Source organism: Trachurus trachurus (genome assembly GCF_905171665.1).
Source record: "Trachurus trachurus genome assembly, chromosome: 7".
NCBI classification, from domain to species: Eukaryota; Metazoa; Chordata; class Actinopteri; order Carangiformes; family Carangidae; genus Trachurus; species Trachurus trachurus.
This window is the reverse complement of record NC_139901.1, coordinates 22,957,655-22,976,355: the sequence shown is the minus strand read 5'-3', so window position 1 is coordinate 22,976,355 and position 18,701 is coordinate 22,957,655. Positions and strand designations below refer to the sequence as shown.

At 45.7% G+C, this 18,701-nt stretch overlaps 1 protein-coding gene across 2 annotated transcripts in view; it reads right to left on the bottom strand.

Annotated features, from left to right (window-relative positions):
* Positions 1 to 18,701, bottom strand: part of zbtb46 (zinc finger and BTB domain containing 46) — a 57,529-nt gene that overhangs the window by 10,121 nt on the left and 28,707 nt on the right. For both annotated transcript variants that reach the window (XM_083976276.1, XM_083976275.1), the window contains exon 4: positions 1,637 to 1,918. In XM_083976276.1, coding sequence (XP_083832402.1) covers positions 1,637 to 1,918 — 282 coding nt within the window. The remainder of the gene's footprint in view (positions 1 to 1,636; positions 1,919 to 18,701) is intronic.

Genomic DNA, 18,701 nt, shown 5'->3' with positions numbered 1-18,701 from the left:
GGAGCAAATGATTAACATTCTTTGAATTCTCTAAAATCTTCTATTCATATAGTCAAGGCTGAGTGTATCTGTAAAGTGTGAGTGTGTATCAAAAAGCCTGTTCTCTTTCCTGGAGCTTGTGAGGCTGCCTATCTGTGCTGTGACAGCATCTGATTCTCCTCTTTAAGCCAACAGAAACATCTCAATCCCACACACTTAACACTTGCACAAAAGGGGTGATGTGATGTGGCGTGCGTGCGCAGGCACATGCGCGTATGTGCAATTTCGAATGTGTGTTTTGGTCTATTCAGCCCTGGCTCTGTCTTTTATTTTGTAGGTGAGTGGGGCTCAACTCAAAAGGCATGACTAGGCTTGGAGTTGTACCCTTCCTTTGCTTTTCTTCCGCTCACAAAGACAGGCAGAACTCGGGACAAAAGATCCAATTACTAGCCAGTAAAAGCAAAGAAACACAAACACAAGAGTCACACACACGAATGTGCCCTCGCGGACATGGTCTCAAGCAAATATATACGCTCACACTGGCACATACACACACACACAGACACACACACAGAAATGCATGTACTACAGACACACTGACAGTTTAACACCTTCACTGAGAGCCAAAAAAAAACAAAAACAAGAACGGACTGAGCGAAGAACAAATTCCCTTGTTCACATGGACAAATTAGGTGCAATTAAGCATGTGTATTGATCTATTATTGGTGTGATTAGAAAATTATTTGTTCTTCATTAAGTAGAGGCATTGATTGGGACATTTAGGCTGAGTTTTCTTTCTTCTCTGCTGGGATATTCATACCCCATTCAAAGAGTGGAAGAAGGCTTAACACAAAAATACACAAATATCAGTTTCACAGTCGTTCATAATCACAACAGAATTGTACGGGAAATAATTACTTGAATATAGCAGTGTGTTGTAATCTGTTTGTTGTTTTTTTTAAATCTCAGAATAACATCATCTTCTTTTGTAAAGTGATGTTTTCACTGGAACAATTTAAAGAAAAATATTCCTTATTTTGAAGCTGCTTTTAACAGCGAGCAGTGGGTTATTCCAAGCAAAGCTCATCATCACTTTTGCTGGTAAAATTCAGTAAGAGACTAATATGTGAACAGTTGCTGCAGTTCTGTTGTGTTACTCTGCTGCTGTGAAACAGCCGTAGACCCACTGATACGCACAAAGAAACTGTCACATAAAACCAAACAAATTTTCTCACGACGGAGAGAGCGATCCCAGCAAAATGTTCTCTCACTGAGTCACCGCTGACTATTCATCACTGGCATTGCCACACAGTCTCGTTACACACTGAAGTGGCAACACACACACACACACACACACACACACACACACACATGCACAAACGCACACACGCATGCATTCAGTGTTATCCCAATACAGTGGCTGATGAGGGAAAATACTCTGCAGCAGAGGACCCTCATGTCAAAAGCGGTCAAGCCTGTATGTTTTAAGTTTCACAGGTGACCATATGAGCAGGTACTCAAAAAATAACACACACACACACACTGGTTGATTTGTGTATACTTGACTTGTAAGTTATGATGAGATGTGTGGTTGGTTTTGGGTGTAAGTGTGCGTTAACGATCAGTGTGAGCGCAGTGTTAGTAAACAGTGACTTACACGACAGGGAGTGTCCTCCTTTGGGCAGGTACTCGAAGAGCAGGGGGTTATCATCTCCCATCATCTCGGCCCGCAGCGACAGCAGGCTGTTCTTACTCATCAGCGCCGCCTTCAGATTGGCCACCGATGAGATCGTCCCGCCCACGGCTCCTCCTCCGGCCTCTTCCGATTCGTTGGGACCCATGAAGCCGGGCTCCGCGGTTAGAGCCTCTTCCTGCTTGAGGAAGAAGTCCAGGCGTTCGCCGCGGCTGTCTGAGCTGTTGGGTTCGGTCACGTCTGCCCCTGAGAACACAGATGAGGTAACAGAAAGATGGGTGAGGCTCCTGTGCTCTTTTCTCTGAATTGGTACGGGACATTACCTCAAAACATTTCACACAGCACTGTTGTGACTTAATTTGAGAGATGACATGTTTCTCTATTGGTGGAAAATCCTGCCAATCTTCTCAATTCATGAAATCCTCTCACAGGGGGGATTAAAAAAGGGATGGTGGACAAAATACAAAAACTGGTGACACTGTATTTGAAAAGTTGTCACTTTGTTGATTTGAGGGTTTCACCTGACAGTGACAACAACAGCTTGAGTGAAAACCCACAACCCCCCTCCCTCCCAACCACCCCCCAACCAACATATTAAACCAATTCTTTCAACCCTCTCAGTCGAGTCATCGTTTACACCCAGTGTTTTCTGCAGCAACTTCCAACACGTCACCGCTCTGATTCATCTCTCTCTCTCTCTCCTCGACTCCCTAACATACCTCATCATCACCAGTCAACAAAAATACAGGGAGATCATAAAGAGACAGTGAAAGAGAGAGAGAAGGGCAGACACACAGACGTGATGCGTATGCGTATGTGTGTGTGTGTGTGTTTGTGTGTGTGTGTGTGTGTGTGCGCGCGCATCATGTCTGTGTGTGTGTTTAGCCGTCAGTGTCGTTGAAAGCAGAGTGAGTGGAAAAGCTGTCAGCGGTAGACATGTCGCTGGAGGATCCACTGTAGATCTACAAGACTGTCAGACCACACTGCTGACGACGGCTCCGCTCAACACTCAGAGACACACTCACACACACACACACACACACACACACACACACACACATGCAAGTACGCACCCAGGCAAATACAGACACACAAACACACTTTCATTGCCTCCTAATTGACATTTAACTGATGACAGGTTGCTTTTCTCTAACAAAGACTAGGACAAAAATACACACCACGCACATCACCGACTTGGAGACTTTGAAAGAATGGCTCGTCTACACCTAAAACAAACACACACACACACACCGACTTCTGAGCGCTAATGCAGACTCCAGAGTTGCCTTAAGGGGGTAGTGTGCATAATTATGTGTGATTGTTCTGGACAGAAACCTTCTGACATCCTAATATATAAGCCTACTGTTCCACAAAGCCCATGCAGTGACAGCTGAATTCACACTTAAAGCTAATGGGGAATAAACAAAGTGAAGACAGAAACAGGGGTGATGCGGGGGCAGAGAGAACAGGAACAGATGGGAGAAAGAAAGAGGGAATTTTTTTTTTTTTAAAGTAGGAACTGGGGAGCAAAACAGCCCTATTGTCCATTTTAACTACAGTCAGGTAGTGCTAAGTGTTTCCTGTGCAGCCCAGTGCTCGTCTGCTGCAGGGGGAGTCAAGGTGACAGAGACAGTAGTTTGCCTCCCCGTCTGGAATACCGATGGGTATACAGCCTCTTCACAGTCTACCAGGTCAATGTTGACCACTCTGTCTCTCCCTCTCTCTCCCTCTCTCCCTCACACACACACACACACACACACCCACACACACTGTCAGTCATTTTTCATGCCCACTGTAGATAAATGATCACAGATCAGATGGATGGATACACACTCCGTATGCACGTACACGCATGGATCTGAAAGGTGCAGAGATACTCGTGAGATATTGAGGACGCGGGGATGGAGATGGGGCGCGACAGATAAGATTGACACACATACGAAGTCATCAGCAGCCTTCAAACTAGTAGCGGATGCAGGGGAGGGGGGGGGATAGAGAAAAAAGGGGGGAGATAAAGGAGGAGAAATGAAGGAAGAAGAAGAGAGGAGGAGGCACGGACAGGGTGGAAAAAGAAAGAGAAAGGAAAAAAAGGCAGGGGAGTGTAAAAGCGGGGGTGTTGAGCTGTGGAGGAAGCAGAGGAGATACACACAAAATACACATGCATGCATCCACGCACACACCCCCGCCCCACCCACACACACACACACATACACACACACCCACACCCACCTACCCACACACACACGCACACACACACACACACAAACAAAGTTAATTAAGGAGGGGGTGTAGGGGTTGGCGCAAGGGGCATAAGGTGCAGGAATTCATTAGAGCTCTGCCCCCTCCTTCAGTGGGCAGCCCAGCAGCCACAGGAGTCAATCAATAACATAGATCTGCTGTTGGCCAACAACAAACACACACACATGCACACACACGCGCACACACACACACACACACACACACACGTATATGGAGAAAGGAGAGGCACACAAATGGAAGGAGAGGAAGCGAAGGAGAGAGAGAAAAGAGGGTCACCTCTGACCCCCATCTCCCTCCACTCATCTGTTCATTGGACGAGCGAATGACCCCTGACCACGTCTCCCAGCATCCCCCTGGACACATGTAACATGTCCGCCCTCCTCACAGTCATACAGTAATATTGCTTCGGTCACACGTTGTGGATTTAAATGGCATCGTTATGGAAATGTGACCATGTCCCTGACTTTTTAAAAAATATATGTATTTTGTATATACATGTCTTAGACATTAGCAAAGGAGTCACTCTGCTTCCCGCTGACACACTCCGCTGTGCAACATACAGTATCCTGCTTTCTGGGGATTTATCCACATTTCCGAGACTAAGCGTGAGATATTAGAAATTAGTATTCAGCTGACCACAAACAGGCTTCCGCGCCAAATAATCGGAATATAGTACATAATCCTCCTTCACTTATGTAAGCTTTATCGGCCCCGGCGTAGATGGTGTGTTACTTAAACCTCATCCTGTTCCAACAGATAAAATCATTTACCACACCAGAAACAGTCGCACCTAATCCCATGCACGCAGCTTATGGATTTCATCATACGTGTGCCGGGTTTCACTGAGGATTTGTAGACACACGTATTGTAGTGTCTTTCAGAGGCAATAGGTTTATCTGGAGTTTTAGAGACACCGCGGTTACATCATTCCTTTGTGCACATATGCTGAGTGTTAACGTACTGGTTGTCATGAGACAACCTATGAATTTCAATGGCATGGTACGCCTTTGAACTGCATGGTCAGATACAAAAAAACAATAGCATTTTCCTCATTTTTCCTCCCTCCTTTCTTTTGCCTTTACAGTGCAGTGGTCTCTGTACAGTGAAGGGAATTTTCATTTTCCCCTTCATAAAAGAGTCCGAATAATTTAGATTTCTGCTTTCTGAAGAGATCCTCCGTTTAATTTGGTTGCCATGGTAGCCGGGCACCCTTGGCTTCAACATTTATGCTAAATCAAACCCCCTTTTAAAAGGAGAGACAAATATGTGGAAATGGTGGTTCTCTTTGTTCATGTGTGAGTTTGTGTGTGCGTGTGTGTGTGTGTGAACGCGTGAGCGATGCTGCAAGCTATGTGGGGGCTTGAGTGGGAAAAAGCAAAGGCGGAATAAGACTTGCCTTGGAATGAAAGATGCGTGTGTTGAACTATACTTCAAATGTGTTGTGAGGGATACTGCATTTATAAACCATTGAGAGAGTTGCAGCTAATGGATAGACGATACAGTTTTATGTGCTGTGGTCGGAGGCTGCACTGTATATCTGAGTGAAGTGTGTGTGTGTGTGTGTGTGTGTGTGTGTGTGTGTGTGTGTGTGTGTGTGTGTGTGTGTGTGTGTGTGTGTGTGTGTGTGTGAGAGAGAGAGAGAGAGTGTGTGTATGTGTGTGTGTGTTTCACAAGGGGAGTTGTGTTATTAGACAGCGTGCTTTGACGCAGTAAAGAGGAGGAGAGAGAAGGTCTGAAAAGGGAGGGGAGGGTCAGCTGACCCAGTTTGACCTCTGATCTTCTGTTCTGATTGTGCTCAAGGAGTGTGTCAATGTGTGTGTGTGTGTGTTTGTGTGTGTGTTTGAACATATTTTGCCTCCAAACACTGTTGTGTGAGGGAGTTTCCATTTCCCATAAAAATGCAGGTTCTTAGATAGATAAAAGGATGATCGACATTAACCTGATTCACATTCATTATTTGCACATGCACACATGACCTGGCTGTTGGTGGACACACTCCTGTTAACACCTCCAGTCACACACACTCTCACACACACACACACACACTCACACACACACACACAACACGATGCACCACGCCTTCAAATCACCAGAGACAGTAGCCAAACACAATGAAGAGAAAAAGTCCAGGGTGGTTAAGCAACGAGTTACTGAGGCTTGTCGACCACAAGAGAGCTGTCAAGAAGAAAGTAGGGCTTGTGTGCATGTTTGAGTATGGAAGTGCAAACAAAGGAGAAAGACTCGCTCGCTGTGTCTCTTTGTGTGTATGTAAGTGTGTGTGTGTGTGTGCGTGTGACAGAGAGAGACTCAAAAAGAAGCCTTGCCCCAACCCGGCCTGGTTAATGGCTCGGCCAGCCTGAGGTTGAAAAGGACAAGGCATTACAAGAGCCGTGTTGTCACAGGACCCCGCTGCTCACCGTATTGTCTATGCGACATTACAGCGACATGCTTCCAAACGAGAAAATGAAAGTCTCTCCTTCACCTTCCTTTTTTTTTTTTTTTCTTTTTTTTTTTTTACACAAACAGTTCAACACACCGTCTGTGTGATTAGTGCGTGTTTGTCCTCGCGTGGACAAAGAGGGGAGGGAAGGTAGAACTTGCTTCCTCAGCATGCCAGAGTTTGAGAGGGTAAAAAAGTAATTTCAGCCGAGAAGGGGGAGTGAGGCACTAAAACAGCTCAAGAATTCAGAGGCAATTTAAAAAGCAGTGTGGGAGAGGGGAATGAAAAAAATGCTGGGTTAAAAAGGAGGGAGGATGGAAAGTAAAAGAGGTTGTTATTCTCTCTCTCTCTCTCTTTCTCTCTCTCTGTGTCTGTCTGTCTTCCTCTCCCTTACTTGCTCTCTCCCTCTCTCTCTGTTGTTTTTAGGGACTAGCCGGGCCACAACCTCCAGGAGAGATAGGGAAGGGTGGGTGGTGGTGATGGTGGTGGTGGGGTGTGTGTGGATAGGGAGGGCAAGCATAAATCAAGCAGAGCCTGAAGGCTTTAGAGGAGGGAGGGACAGAGGGAAACGAGTGGTAAAGGACAGGGAAGAGAGAGCGAGAGAGGGAGAGGGAGAGGGAGAGATGATGGTGCTGGTGGTGATGGTGGTACTGCTGGGGGCTCGGAGAAAAAGAGAGAGTGTGGGTGGAGGGGAGGAGAGGAGTAGAAGAGAAGAGGAGCACAGCGATTGCAAGAGTGGTGGGGTGAGAGGTGGACGGTGGGGTGATGGAGTGTGGGTGGGAGGGTGAGTGAAGGGGGAGCGAGGAGAGGTGAGGGGGAAGTTACAGAGGGAGGGAGGGAGGGAGGGAGGGAGGGAGGGTGGTGCCGGTGGTGCCAGTGCAAGTGAGTGTGTGAGAGTGCGTCTACAGTGTAAGACAGCTAAATTTGAAAATGCATCTTTCGCTCACGCGCTCGCTCGGGTCCACATGAAGAAGACGGAGAAGCTGCAGCTGCACAAACAGACAGAGGGGGCAGCAGATCGAGGCTTAAAGCTGCTGCTGCTGCTGCTGCTTTTTATCTCATTAACGAAATAATAAACTCCTCAAGTGTCACTGTGTTTCATTATATTTAGATTTTGAGAGAGAATGGGGGTCACAGGGATGATCTGGTCTGGTGGCAGCACAAGGGTTTGCTATGGTTTGGTTTGCAAGTGGATTCGCTTGGTTGCTGATGGGATAATAAGTTCACACACACACACTTCAGTCAGTTTAGATGCATTTCTACCATTGAACCATGTCTTGTAACTGTCTGCAAACTCTTAAAGTGGATGTTGCAACACAATAAGCTATGACAACTTCCTCCATTTTTAAGAATAGTCATTCCTTTTTTTTTGTCGTGTCACTGTAATGATGATTTGCTGGTTGAGATTCCACATGCACGCACAGTACAACAGGTCTTATACTGTATGAGAGCTCTGCCACTGCAGCTGCATGTTTTCAAGTGCATCACAAGCCATACGATATATGGACAACTCTCATCTGAAACTATCTCTGTGAAAACTCATTTTAATATGTTATGTTCAATCTGGCTGATGACTTTGTGATCTCAGCACAGCAGGGCAAGATTTACTGCCCCCCTGGTTAAAATGAAGCTTTGATCTGGGATCAAATTGCTATTTTATTGCACCCTCTGTTGTCTGACAACAGAGACCTATGTTTATGTATATGATTGTGGAGATATGTTGGCAGAGATGTACAGTTTTGTTGTTTTCTGTCTGAAAGAGCACAACAAAGACCAGATTCATTCGAATTCCTGTTACCGAAGTGTTTCTTGGAAAATAACATGAAAATGCTTGTGCGGTCAAAAGTGCTTTTCGTATTCAAAATTAGCCGCCATGGTGCGGACGTACTCAGAGTGAGCAAGTGAATGAGTGAAGGAGGGGAGGGAAAGAGGGAGCGGGTGAGTGCGTGGGGGATGGAGGATTGCAGGGCTCAAGGTAATCTGGGGAGTTAATGCAGCTTAGAGGGACTGCGAGGAGTGGGAGGGAGGTAGAGAGAGAGAGAGCAAGAGAGGGGGAGTGATGGCAGAGGGAGAGAGAATATAAAAATAATAGGGTCAGCAGGGAAAGAGAGGGAGAGAGGAATAAATGAAGACATATCAGAAACAAAAGCCGAAGCAACTGTGGGGGGAGAGAGAGAGAAAACGAGAGAGGGAGAGAGAGTAGAGGGAGTGTAAAAGCAGGAGAGATAGCAGAGTGGAGGGGGAGAGAGCGAGCCGAGTGAGTGTGTGAGATAAAGAGTGGGCTAATGAAAGGTAGGGTGAGGCTGAGCGAGTTGGCGGGTAAGAGGGAAGTCGACAGAGAGAGAGAGAGAGAGAGAGAGAGAGAGAGAGAGAGAGAGAGAGAGCGGGGGAGAGGTCTGCATGGGGAAAGAATGCTGGGTGGGGAAGGAAGGCAGACACGCAGGGCTTTGTGCTAAAAGCAAAGAGAGAGAGAGCGATGGAGAGATTGAGGGAGAGAGAGAGAGGTTATGTCTTGGCTTTATGCGCAGGGGAGGAACTGGTGAGCGGGCACGAGCCCAAAGGCCCTGTCCAGCCTGGTCCAGGGTCGTATTTGAAGAGGGAGGTGGAAGAGAGAGAGAGAGAGAGGTTGAAATGAGGGATAATGGAAAGAGGAGGAGGAAAACGACAATGACTCTGGGTGGGGATGGTGCACGGAGCCCGTGGCTTATTGGTGTGTGGGTTAACGCACTCTTCAACTCACACTGACCAGCTCAGAGGCTCAGAGGCAACGCAGCCAGAATTACTTCTTTACTGCTCCCTGGAAATGAATTTAAGGACGAGTTTAACAAGCAAACAAAGTTGGCAAAAAAATCTAAATATTTCCAGCTGGACGTTCTGGAGCAGATGATGAAACTATAAAACAGATAAACCACATGTTAAGACACATAAAATATAAAATGTGTTCACTGAGGCAGACATTGGTGACGAAACACGGTTTATATTTTGCACTATTAAGCATCAAAATCTCCACTTGACACCTCGACTGTGTGATGTAAATTATGCCTACAAAAAATTGTACAAGCGCACGCATGCACGGAACCGTGTGTGCATCTATCTGCATGTTTACTGTATGTTTGCATCCATTTGTGTATATAAGGCATATAAGCATCAAATCCTTTTAGACTGTAACAACCCCTGAAAATCTTGTTTCTCCTGCCCCCCCTCAGGGATTTACATTCTCGTCTTTCTTTCATGTCGTGCACTCCGTTACATCTTAACATCACTGCTGGGTGTGGTCAGAGCCAAGACAGATTTGAAACTTTTCCACCAGGGAGGGCAGTGAAACGCCGCTTTTCACTCTTGCATGTCTCTATAAAAAAGGTTTATATGTCTTTTAATTTCATTCGATTTTTAAGATGAATTAAATTCAAGTGGCTAAAATCTTCATTCATCACTAAATACTGATTTGACGCGATTCCTCCTTCTTACATAATTGGAGGTCTTAACCTACTGACACTTTGACATTTAATAGGAGGGTCGTGAGTTTGACAAAGCCTTCAGGATTATTCCACTTAGAGTGAGGGAAAACTAACCAACAAAGGTGTGAGGTTGAAATAGTTGCAGGCGAATGTGCAGCATCATGAAATATGTCAACGTATCTCAAAAACAAGACCTTTAAAGAATTCTAATGTAATAAATTAATTTTCCGCTTTGATTATCTTCTAATTTCATTTGATTTTTAAGATAAATCAAATTCAAGTGGCTAAAATCTTCTTTCGTCACTAAATACTGATTTGACGCGATTCCTCCTTCTTACATATTGGAGGTCTTGACCTACTGACACTTTGACATTTTTAGTTAGGAGGGTCATTCACCAAAGCCTTCAGGATTATTCCACATTTGGAGTCAGGGAAAACTAACCAGCAAAGGTGCAAGGTTGAAATAGTTATTGTAGGCTAATGTAAAGCATCATTAAATATGTCAATTATTAATTAATTTTCAGCTTTTCTTTTTTCTTTTTTTATTGAGATGAACAAACATCTTTCTAATCCGACCTCTGGAGAACCACCATCAAGCGGGAGCCTGACAGATGTACAAAAAACACACCACAATCATACACTACACTCACAACAGGTGAGCAGAGAGCAGGTGACCAGTACAAGAGGTTCCTCCACCGACAGTCAATGTCACTGTGCTCTATTCACAGAGGGACACTCCACTGAGTGGTGAGCAGGGGGTGCTACGTGTTCTCTGCAGAGCATTAGCATTGTTGTCGGGCTGCCCAGTGACCAGAGAGGCTATTGCCCCCTCTCTCTGCTCATCTCTCCCATCTCATAACATTAAGACTGTGCCTCTCTGTGCTTGTATCCTTGGCAACCTGCCTCCAACAATGGAGAGAGCTCTGGCCTCAGCATGGGAGGAGTACGGTGCCATGGAGAGGAAAAGCAAGGGCGAGGGAGATAGAGGGAGATGGAAAACTGGCAGAGAAGGTGGTCAGAGAGGGAGAGTGAAGGAACGAGTCGCAGTGTTTGCGCCGTGCACAGATGTGTGGGTCAAAGAGAGGGAACAGAGCGAAGGGTTAAACAGAGGAAGGAAGTGAGACAAATGAGACGTGGATGAGGGAGCCAAACCTGTGCAAGCTGCGAGCTTAATGTTAGTGGATCAGTGGAGATCTGTGTCACCCCTGAGCTGATAAAAGTTGGACGGGTGTCAAGACCAGGGCAGGACGGATCTGGACCTTGAACCTCACACCACTCCGTGAGCCTCTCAGCCTGTCCAAAGCCTGCGAAGATGCCACCGGAATAGACGACGACCTCGATTCACACGGCTTTAATTCCATAATCAGAGCTCCGGCGCGGCAGCCAACACGGAGCTGACGATGCCCACTGATCATGAGAATCCAAGTTTGATTTTATTAGTTTTGATCATCAACTTATTTACTTTACAAATTGCAGTAAGTGATGAATGTGTTTCATGACCTCAGGAGGCTCGTAAAAAAAGAAAAAAACCTTTTGAAACACTGTAATTCTCAGACATCGGAGCTGGAGCTTTAAAAGCTGTACTTGTCTGCAAATCCAAAAATTACTAGGGAAACCACACTGTTTCTGCAGGGGGATATCATGTGTGACAAGAGACACAATTGCCACAGCATGGCCCCTCTATGATATGAGTATAAGAGGTAAGAATAGTAGTAATCACAGTGCATGAACAGAGGGGGAAACCACAGCCAGGGACACAGACTGTGGAGGACTGTTCATCTTCTCTTCCCCCTCTGCAGCCGAGCTGAACCACTGAGATTAATTGCTTATGATCAAATCAGCAAAAGCTGTGCAAATTAAAGAGCAGCCTACTCCCCCCCCCCCCCCCCCCTCACACACATGCACGCTCACACCCCTCCTTTTCCCTCACCTCTGCATCATCTCCCACCCACCCAGAGCCAGACCCAGTGGACGAAGCGTGTGACGAGCCGCGCTGCTTATTCAAGGCTACGAACGTGTCATTTCCTCTTTCCCCCGGAGAGGAACATAGAGCTCAGAGAGGGCTCGCCATGGAGCAAGGGGTCAGTCAAATAGCGCGGGCACATGAATACACATGCACAAATGTAGTACACCCCCCCCCCCCCACACACACACACACAGTCCGTGCCCTGAGCAGAACTGCTGATATCTCACCCCGCTTCTCAAAACTGCTCCTCTCTCCCTCTCTCTGACTCTCTCATTAAGAAGCCATTAGAGAGAAGGGCAGCGTGAGACCACATGACCTCTTCCTAACCCCTGTAACACACCCCTGAAAGGGAGGGAGGAATACAGAGAGGGAGGGAGGGAGGGAGGGAGAGAAAGGGGCAAAAGATATAAACAGAGTCAGATAGCAAAAAAAAGGGAGGGGGAGAAAAGAGAGAGCGATAAGAGGATAAAAGGGAGAGAAGGGGCAAAGGGAAAAAGTTGAGAGCATATGAGTTCAAGCAATGAGCAAAAGGCTGAAAAAAAAGGTGAAGAGTGAGTGATCAAATACAACCCCCCACAGCGACAGAGGGACAGATGAGCAGCGGAAAAATGTAAGCTTCGGTCTCTGAAGTTCACTTTTCACTATAAAATGAAATATGTGGTTATACAATACTAAGATTTCCACTGGAGCTTCTGGTGTAATAATTCACAATACAACACAATCATGTTTTTTTAAACATGATTCGCACTGCAACAAAAAAAAAAAAAGAAAAAAAGAAGAAAAAAAAGGTGACATTATCGCACTGTGCTGCCAGATCTTTTTTCACTTGCTCCAATACAACATTTTACGATTCACTACGAGATGATTCAATGCGCTGTTTGCAGTGTTCTCGGTGGAGAGATGGAGAGGACGAAAAGACGGTAGATAGAGGAGGTATGTATGAGTCAGAATGGAAGAGAGAGGTAGAGAGGCGTGTGATAAGTATGCAGTGACTTTAGGAGAAGGGGATAATTTGGGAGTGGAGGGGAAGACGGCTAGGCTGCTTCCTTAGTCGGACACAGGAATGTAAGAGCGGGCGGATCCCAGTGTGTGTGTGTGTTTCTATGTGTATGTGCGTGTTTGTGCCAGACAGGAATCCCTGACCCCCACAGACTCCGGCTCCACTTATCAAGGTCTGAACACAGAAGTATGAAGGGGGGCAGAGAGGGTGGGGAGGAGGAGGGCAGATGGGTCTGGGTGTCCAGCGCTATCAAAGCCACCTCTAACCCCCATTGCTCCCTTTTCCCCTCTCCTGCACTACAAACATACACACACACTCACTCACTCACACACACACACTCACTCACACACATACACATACAGTACATACACGTCTTCTCACAGGAACACAATAAACCTTGAAGCTGGATGTCTCTGAGGCTGGAGCAACTATGGGAAGGCCAAACGGTCTCACCGCAAAAAGAAGAAGAAAAAAAAAAAACCTGCCAGGGTCACAGACAATTACACCATATACACATGCAAACACACATTCTCTCTCTCTCTATCTGTCTCGCATGCTTTCCCACACACACACAGACACACACACTCTTAGGACAAAACTCTAAAGTCCTCTTTTACTACTCTGAACAGCCGTCACCTTCCACCACTGAAGGAGTCTCTCTCACTTACTCTGAATTCACATAATCCCGCCCCCCCCCCCCCCCTCAACTTAGGTCAGGTGTAGTCTCAACTGGGGAATTAGTGTTAATACAAAAAAAAACCTACGGGCACCCCTGTTGTGGGAGGTCCCACCTGAAATGAGCCCATGACCCATTTTTCATCTTACGAGGAAAAGAGATGGGGGGTGAAGACAGATAGAGAGAGTGGAAAGGAGATCAAGATGAAGTTATTCTTTGCATGCTGCTACTTGATTGTATGAGGGTAGTGAGGAGGAAGAGAGGTGGAGGAAGGTGGAAACAATGCAGAGTACGGGCAGGCAAGCAGGTGATCTGGGGCAAAGGGGTTGGTGGAGAGTCAGGGAACAATGGAGAGTTTGGCCTGCTTTTATGAATCGTCTTGATCAAAAAAGAGCAGAATTAAACAGAAGAAAGTGCCGGACTAAAGCTGCTGTTCCAGCTTCTATAGCTCAGTGCAGCCTCTGTTCACGTCTTTCATCCGTCTCAGAGTGAAACATATTCCTGCAGAGTTCTTTTAAAATGTGAACCTATTGTAATTTCAAAAAAAAAAAAAAAATTAGTATTCAAGAAATAACAGTTACAGTGTTTCTCAGGTTGGCAAACATGTGTATTACAACAGGTGACCCTGCAAATTTCTGCCTTATCATTCCCAGTGTATTTGCCTCTTTAAAAGCCTCTGGGATTGTCTTTAAGCTTGATGTTGTTGTTTTTTGTTGGGTCAGTGAAAACACCACAAAACAACACTCAACTGACATGAACTATTATCTCCCTTTCAGTTGATACAGTGAACTTGTTAGCAAATAGCTGCCTATTTACACATCCAGCAGACATGGAGCAACATTAACATTCATTTGGAGTTGTGTTCAAGGCAACCTGGCCAACGCAAGTCCAATATCCACTCTCTGTTTGGAGATGTTTTCAGTATCCACTTAGTTTCCAAAGGGAAATACCTGAGTGTGTAAGCATGTTAATGCTTCGCTATGCTCACCATGCTAGTTGCTAACTTTGCCTGTCTGCCATTAAGACAGGGCAAGAGAGGAGAGGGTTTTGTTTAAGAGCTTTTAAAACAGATGTTTTCAGTGAAACAAGTCAGAGCAGCTGTGGCCTGAATAAAACCAAACAGTGAGTCTGGTGGTAATTCTCTGTGGGTTCATCACTGTGGGGGCGACCCCTTTCAAATTGTCGCCTTCCTCACATAATATAATAAAAAAAAAGAAGAAGAAAAAAAAAAAGAGTATAACTGCTTAAAGAAAAGTGAGAATTGTAATAGCCATGTCTGGGTAACTCCATTTTCACAGCTCACACTTGACTGGTCTCAGTGTGTCAGGTTGGTGACCTGTAACCCCTGAAGGTCTCGTCTTTTTTTGGGAAATGGTGTACGTCGAAGGCCACGAAAAAAACACTCAAATCAAACTGGCAACAACATGTTGCTCAAAAAACAGCTCTGATAGTCATCAATCACATGAGATGCTGTTGATAAAAGTCATGTTGAAGGGCTGGGATTTTTCTTTAGAATACTTTGCATCATTATACTGTAAACGTCAGTATGATTTTTTTTTTTACTTTTGGGGCAGGACCTGGAAGTTCCAGTTTTACACAACAAATAAACACAGATCCTGCTGATGAGGAGGAAGTTTAACCCACAGCCCTGCATTTATTTCAGCCCATATACTCAATGCGAAACAACAGACACACTCACATACTATACACAAGGAGTGACTGTAGCTCCAGTGTGTGTGTGTGTGTGATGAGTGAAAACAGAAGTGACAGCATGAACTGACTTAATGGAGAGGAAGGTCCAAACAGACAGAGGGAAGGAGGGATAGAGGAGAGAAGAAGGAGGGGACAAATACTTGTGAAGGACAGATAGTGGCTTCCAGGACTGTCTTCAACGCCTCTATAACTATCAAACCCAAAAAGAACCACACACAACTACACACACGCACACACACACACACACACTTGTATGTACACAGCCCAAGCCATAATTGTCCCCTGTGGTGATTTTGGCCTCACCCTCCTAGTTTCTCATTGCTGTTGGCCAACTCTTCTGTATCTTTAACACTTTCTTTTTTTCCTCTTTTCAAGAGGAGGAGAGGAGGAGGAGGAGGAGGAGGGTGGGTGTCACAAGAGAAGGAATGAAGGATGAAGGAGAAAGAGAGGTCTAAAAGGAAGGAGGTGTGGAGGGGTGTGACGGTGAAAAGGGGGGGTGGGGGGGGGTGAAGGGAAGGAGGGGAAGGGAGAGAATGAATGTATAAGAGGAAGGGAGACTTTGCCCTCCAGCGGGAACACTCCCACGATTGTGTGTTCGTGTATGTGTGCACACGTCTGTGTGTGTTTGTGCGCGAGCTGTGCCTCGGCCAAACCGACACACCCACAGGCTGTAGACCTCTATATCCTGTTCGGGTTGTCCGTTTGTCCAAACATCATGCACCCACCCTCCTCTCCCCCACCTATTCCTCCCCCCCCACCTATTCCTCCTCCTCCTCCTCCTCCTCGCTCCCCTTCTCTAACTGGTCTGACGCTGATGGGGGTAGAGGCCGCAGAGGGAGTGGGTACGGTAAATAGAACAAAGCCACCTTTCTAAAATAAACAGACCGGGAAAGGGGAACTTCAGGTTGACTGAAAATGAGAGAGAAAGCGAGCGCGGATCCAGCCACGAGCTTACTGTGAAACACTTCTTTTTTTTTTCAGGTTAAACTCTTCACGAAAGTTACTGTTTCTGCTTCTCCTTGTCAGTCAGTCTGCCACTGTATATGTCTGCCCCTCTCTCTCTTTCTCTCTCTCTCTCTCTCTCTCTGTCACACACACACACACACACACACACACTTAAATAGTCTCAATATCCCGGCTGCTTGTGCTCGACTAACTCTTGGTGAATGCTTGGTACAGTGTGACACATAAGCCACAGTGAGCAGTGCTGCCAGGCTCACGGCTACAGGGCCCATTACTGGCTATCAGATCACTGGAGGAGAGAGGCTCACATCACATCTCCATCTCATATCTCCAAAAGAGAGGGATCTCCCACTGAAGAGGAGGAGGTTTTCCTCGCACGTAAGGCTCATCATTTTTTCCCCCTTCAGATTTTCTGTGAAAGTACCTTCATCTTTTTTTTTAAATAAGTCATTTTCACAAGATCTTAGGTCACCAGGTATACCAAAAGTTGTTTTCATGTTTCCTAATCGCCACAGTTTAGTGTAGGTGAAACAGGTTCCTCTTAAGAGATCAGAGGCAGCCAGAGTTTCTTTTCCTTCTGGGAGTGTTTTATTTGAATTCTTCTAAAAGGCTTTCAGAAGAATGACCACAAACAAAGGGAAAAGTCTGAGACTAATTTCAAATTCCCCTTCCTGTTATTCATCTTGGGACCCCTCTGACCCCCAGATTGGGAACCAATGGGTTTTCAAACTGTGAGGGGAGAGTTGAAGGAGGGACCCAGGCAGAGGGATGAGCCCTGAGGCAATAGTGCCCGATTACTGAAATGTGTATCAAAAGTCATACTCTGCCTGTAATAAATCCAATCCGAACCCACATACTGTACATGTGAGATACACATATTTTTAGGTTCAGAGTGACTTACACTATCTCTGGTTATAATTACTTCCAATAACTAATACAATTTAATATCAGTTAATTTGCTAATTGACCAGAACTTGCTTGAGAATCGTCACATTTTAAAAGTTTTCTTCAGTATTAAAATAATCCAGCGATGGCTGTCTGTACAGCTATGGGTACATTACAAACAGGAAGTGCTAAAAGCTAATTCAGCATGGCTTTAATGCTGCCAATTTGCCAAAAATATGCTAATGAATAAGCCATAACACAGCTTTTAGCCCACAGCTAACTAGTTGACAACATGGGTAGGCTACAATAAACTTCCTGTTACAGCTCCCAAAGCATCATGGAAACTGTAGTTTCAAAACACAGACCAAGATTATTCCACCAGTTGAAGTAAGACAAGGCACAGGTGTCTCAGTTTTGTCTAAGGGAGGGCCCACAGGGTCACACTTTGAAAACATCTGGATTCAACAATGCTTCCAGTAAGAAAAAGTGAAACCCAAATGTGCTGCTGATTATGATACTTACAAGCTATACTCAAACTCTCTGAGGAAGTAAAAAAAAAAAACACACACACACATTATTTTGTATTAATGTTATTTTGAAAAACAGTTTTCACCAGGCTGCTTTATTTAGACATATTTTGGAAAGTTAGAAGCTAAGTGAGACAAGCCATTTAAAGATGAAATTGAGCATGGGAATAACTGAGTTATAGTGTTACTGTGCTGAGTAACAGAGGCTGGTGGGTGTGTCTGAATATAGGTGTGTGTGAGTGTGTGAGTGTGTCTGTGTTTGACCTACAACGTTAACCACAACCATTAATATACCTGCGTATGGTACATTTGGGGTATGTGATGGAGTTTGAAGTGTGTCGGTATGTGGGGGGTGGTTCTTAGCTGTGGAGGGGTACTGCTGTGAATGTTCAACCACAGAAACCTCCTGACCCACCCACCCCTACACTGTGCCAACAGGACATCCTGCCAGGATGCATTCTGGGTAGTTTAATTCTTAGACCAGAGCGATCAATGCCAAAGAGATGTGTGCGTGTCTATGTGCGCGTAGACAGAGTCTGACCACATAAATTTAAAGTTAAATGTACGATTACATTGTGCACATATTTTATAGGACATTTGCAGGTGCTGTGCATGTGTTTATATACTTGTGTGCAAGTTAGTGGGTGAGTGCGTACAGTATGTGTGTGGGCCATGGCCGACTAAAGCACACACACATGGGCCCAAACCAGGTGCACTCAGGGAGGGATGGCTAATCTTTAACCCCCACAAACACATACACACTCCTCCTCTTCCACCTAGCAATCTTTCTCCGGGCCTGTTCCAGGGGCAGGAGGTGGAGAAGTGGGGGTGCTGACATTTTGGAAAAAAGCCCTGGTCAGGAGTGGGGTGGGGGGCAGTTTCCTGTCCAAAATGGCTCTTTTAAAGCCAGAGAATTATAAATAGAGCAGGTGTCAGTATAGAGAACTGGGAGAGAGAGGGAGCGGGAGCTGCAAGAGAAAAAGACAGACAGCAAGAGTGTGAAAAATTGTGTGAATGTGTGTGTGTGGTGTGGTGTGGTGTGATGGCGTTGTGGAGTAGGAAGAGGGGCTTTTAGCTGGTGGACTGCCCATAATGTCCAGCAGGATGTGAGGTCATATGACAAAGATGGCTGGTGGGCGGTG